We start from the raw sequence: 4088 nt of genomic DNA on the forward strand, positions 1-4088 counted from the left end.
CGGTGACGCTACATTCTGCTGTTCTCTTCAAGATGTCAGGACATGACACATCTCCGCTGAGATGTTCTGGACCGGAGTTGTGTTTTGTGGGGTAAACAGGTCGGATGTCTGTGTGCATGTAAATATCACCCAAACTGATCTTGCTCCTGCCACCAGGGGGGGTATAAAAGGCCAAAACACACCAAAGGTGTGAATGAGGCACACAAATCAGAGGGAGTGATAGAGAGAAAGGCAGAAAGGTAAGAGAGAGAGAGAGAGAGAGAGAGAGAGAGAGAACAAAACCTGCTGGGCAGACTGCTTGCCACTCTAAAGAGTCCCTCCAAACAGGTAAGCTCAGGTCACACATGGCCATTTCTCTTCAATAGGCTCTTCAGCAAAGACCTAGTTCAGAGCGGCATTCACAGAATCCATTCTTTTTTTCGAGTGCGTCTTTTTTAGAGATATTGGCCAGACAGCATTGTATTTGTAAGCCCAAGTGCGCAGAGAAATAATGTGTCTAAAATCATTTGTTGTTTGTCTGCAGAGATTCTAAACTTCAGGTGCAGACAATGCAGAGTATTTTTGCATTGTTTAGAGAACCCTTTAGTGCATTTTATTGGGAATAAGAATAACAGAGCTCTCGCTGTACCTCGTACGTAACTGTTCTAATTAATAACTGTTTTCTGAGAACAACAAATCATCAGCACTCAAAGGCAAAAAAAAAGTCTTTCAGGTGCATAAAAACAGCTATAGAGTGTTGTCTATAGAATAAAAGGGTGCATTGTGCATGCTTTCTCTGAAGCACCCCTGAGGAGGATTTGGATGTCAGAAAACCTGAAATGACCTTTTGTAACGGATTTTTTCGTTGCCCCCATCTGAATTTAAGCCCAAGTGTAACCTGCACTAAGTTTGTTGCATGGCACGACACTGTGATGGGATCAGATTTTCTTCATGCTTCCAAAGTATCAACCCAGGTTTCAATTAGAACAGATCAAAATAATCAACTCAAGTCCAGGACTGACACAGCCAGGACATGTTTACGAAACTATACACTACATTGAGTTATTGTAAAATGGAAAAGTGCAGTTTAAAGATGAAACATTTTAAAAAGGCCATTATTAAAGTAAAACACGTTGAATGTTAATGCGATGCAGAGATGGTTAAACATAGCACACATTAACACTTTCTGCCTCGTTTAACTTTATTATGTGCAATGTTAGTTAACGTTTCACACTTTGGGCTGCTATTTAGGGCACCTGGTCATTGCAATGTCACACGTCTGATTCGTTTCACAAGTTAATGATTTTTACTTTTACACAGTTTGGGAAACGGACACCGGCTGCGCTCCGGTGGATTTGGAATGATATTTTCACCCATAATGATGGGCGGGGCTGGCTGGACTATGCCATTGCCATTTAAAGACAGACATTTACTTGTGCAGCAGGCTATCCAAATCACTTCAGATTCACTGTTTATACAAAAAAAATGTTTTTACACTATTTCCTGTCTGCTTTAATGAGGCAGCATTCATTTCTTGGCTTACAGTAAATATTACTGGGTGTGGGCCAGCAACTGTAACCCAACGTATACGTTGACGAATACATTCTCAACTTTCTATTTTCTTTACAGTCATCAGTCTTCAGTAAGTGCAGGGTTCAACACTTAATTTACTTTTCTCTCCGCAGACACTCTCCTGGTGTTAAAAAATGCTGCCGTCCCTGTTGAAGACGGTGAGAGAATACATGGCAGAGCGGCGCAATCGCCGGTGCCGCCTGGTGTCCAAGGATGGCCACTGCAACATTGAATACGGGAACATTAAATACACCAACCACTTCGCCTACCTGCTGGACTTCTGGACCACGTTCGTAGAGATTCGCTGGCGCTACGTAATCTTCTGCTTCATTGCGTCCTTTTCGCTCAGTTGGTTCATCTTTGGTCTGATATGGTACTGGATTGCCAGAAACAATGGGGACCTCTGGTGGCAATATCCTCCACCAGGCCATGTTCCTTGTGTGAACAACGTCTACGGACTGACGACAGCATTCCTCTACTCCCTGGAGACCCAGACCACCATAGGATACGGTGGACGAGCCATCACTGCGCTGTGTCCAGGGGCTGTGGCCCTTATTGTCATTCAGTCCATTGTAGGTGCCATCAACAGCTGCTTCTGGTGTGGGGTGCTGATGACAAAGATTGCTCTCCCCAAGAAGAGGGCCAAGACCATCAGTTTCAGTGATCTGGCTGTCATCAGCCCCAAAAATGGCTCCCTGTGCCTGCAGATCCGTGTGGCCAACCTCCGCAAATCCCTGCTGATTGGAAGCCAGATCTACGGCAAGCTCCTTCGAACCACCATAACAGCTGAGGGCGACACAGTCATTCTGGACCAGGTCAGTATTGACTTCATGGTGGACGCTGGGAAGGACAACCTCTTCTTTGTGTGCCCCCTCAATCTGTACCACGTCATCGATAAGTCAAGCCCTTTCTTCGAGATGGCGGTGGACACTCTGCACCAGCAGGAGTTTGAACTGGTCGTCTTCCTGGACGGCACCGCTGAGTCCACCAGCTCCACCTGCCAGGTCAGGACTTCCTACATCCCGCAGGAGATCATGTGGGGCTTCACCTTCCAGCCAATAATCTCCCGCAACAAGGAGGGCAAGTACTGCGTGGACTTCTCTAACTTCTCAAGGGTGGTCCCTGTGCCAACGGCACACTGTGCCTGCTGCTTCCATAATGGGAAAGGCCACCATCACCACAACCTGAACGGCACAGACAACCAGGGGTTTGAAGCGATAGAAATCCCGGACCCAGCCAGTGCCACAAAGATGTAAACCTGTCGGCGCCGGCCTCTAAAGGTTCTAAAGGAACCGTCTGAAGAGGATAAGACTGGTGTCATTTTTACAAAGCGTATTATTGCCAGCATGATGTGCACAAAAACCAAAACAAACAGTCAATCTCAGAGTTTCAGCAAATTGCTTGGCAAAGTTCTCAAGCTGCACAGTTGTGCTGTTGCCTCTGACAGCACGACTCACGGGCTTTTGCACGATTTTCTACGGAATAACTTGAGATAGCAAAACTGGTGCTGTAATGCAATGCATTTGCTCAGGGATGCAAGCTGGTCTGGTCACTAGAGTCCCTACCGAAACAGACAAACCACAACACGTTTTATGATGAGAGAGTCGGGTTGCTTCATTTTGCCGGCCATGAGAAAATCAACTTCCCCCTTTAGAATCCATGCAATCATCACACTACTCAGATCAGTGATGGGTAATATTCCCGCTTAGAAAAATGAGACAGTTTATGTTGCTTTGTGCGGAGGTCTTGTGGGACAGGGACGTTGTTCCAGTCAGTCTTTATATGACAAGCAAAAAGGACAAAAACGGTATTTGTGTCACAATAACCCAGCGGACCTGGTGAATGGGCGTGCACTAAAGGAGTCCTAAAGGATGATCACACACCTCAAGCCATTTCAGGTTATTGCAACACAGTTTTTTTTCTCTTCAGTGGCTGCATAACTATATTTTTGATATTTTTCATAATTTACAGAACAAAAATAAACGTATTGCATTATTTTTCTACGATTTTTGATCTGTAAAGGATGTAGGGTAAACAAATCCCTGTTAATATTTTGCTATGGTAGGCAAAAATTCTACCATTCACTGGATACCCATTAATGGGGTTACAGATTCGATTTTTAAAAAACAAGAAATCTACCAAAATGCACAAACACATGTAAAGGTAGCAATTTGTAAGCAATTCAGGCCCAAATGATCTATACACAGAACACAATATCCTCGTTTTCACAAAGTTGCACTGATGTAAGGACAAGTATTTCAATAAAACATGCATAATCATTTGTGAGAAATTATCAATTAAATTTCACAGTAGCATCCAACTCCAGTCACAATAACACTGCCATTAATTATATACTAAATCCTTTATGCACTTTTTAAGAATTGCACTTTTCCCCTGAATGTCACTTTTATTTATTTAGTGGTTCACTTGTAAGCTTGTTAATGTAGCAGGTTCTCTTTTCAGTGTTTGTTCACATTTGTAATGGGGCGTTTGCATGTCAACACTGATGATATATGAAATAATGGTGCGTTTCAGTC

The 4088-nt window shown here is 43.8% G+C and overlaps 1 protein-coding gene across 2 annotated transcripts in view; it reads left to right on the forward strand.

Annotated features, from left to right (window-relative positions):
• The first annotated feature begins 233 nt into the window (after positions 1-233).
• LOC114802254 (ATP-sensitive inward rectifier potassium channel 1-like) overlaps positions 234-4088 on the forward strand; it is a 4187-nt gene continuing 332 nt past the window's right edge. Inside the window, exons 1-2 of one of the 2 annotated variants that reach the window (XM_029000968.1) lie at positions 234-327; positions 1665-4088. The exon at positions 1665-4088 is cut by the window's right edge and continues 332 nt beyond it. In XM_029000968.1, coding sequence (XP_028856801.1) covers positions 1686-2807 — 1122 coding nt within the window. In that variant the 5' untranslated portion in view covers positions 234-327; positions 1665-1685 and the 3' untranslated portion in view covers positions 2808-4088. Of the gene's footprint in view, positions 328-660; positions 713-1664 lie in introns of those variants that run through there. The other variant, XM_029000967.1, reaches the window with a different exon arrangement.

Source organism: Denticeps clupeoides, chromosome 13 (assembly GCF_900700375.1).
Source record: "Denticeps clupeoides chromosome 13, fDenClu1.1, whole genome shotgun sequence".
NCBI lineage: Eukaryota > Metazoa > Chordata > Actinopteri > Clupeiformes > Denticipitidae > Denticeps > Denticeps clupeoides.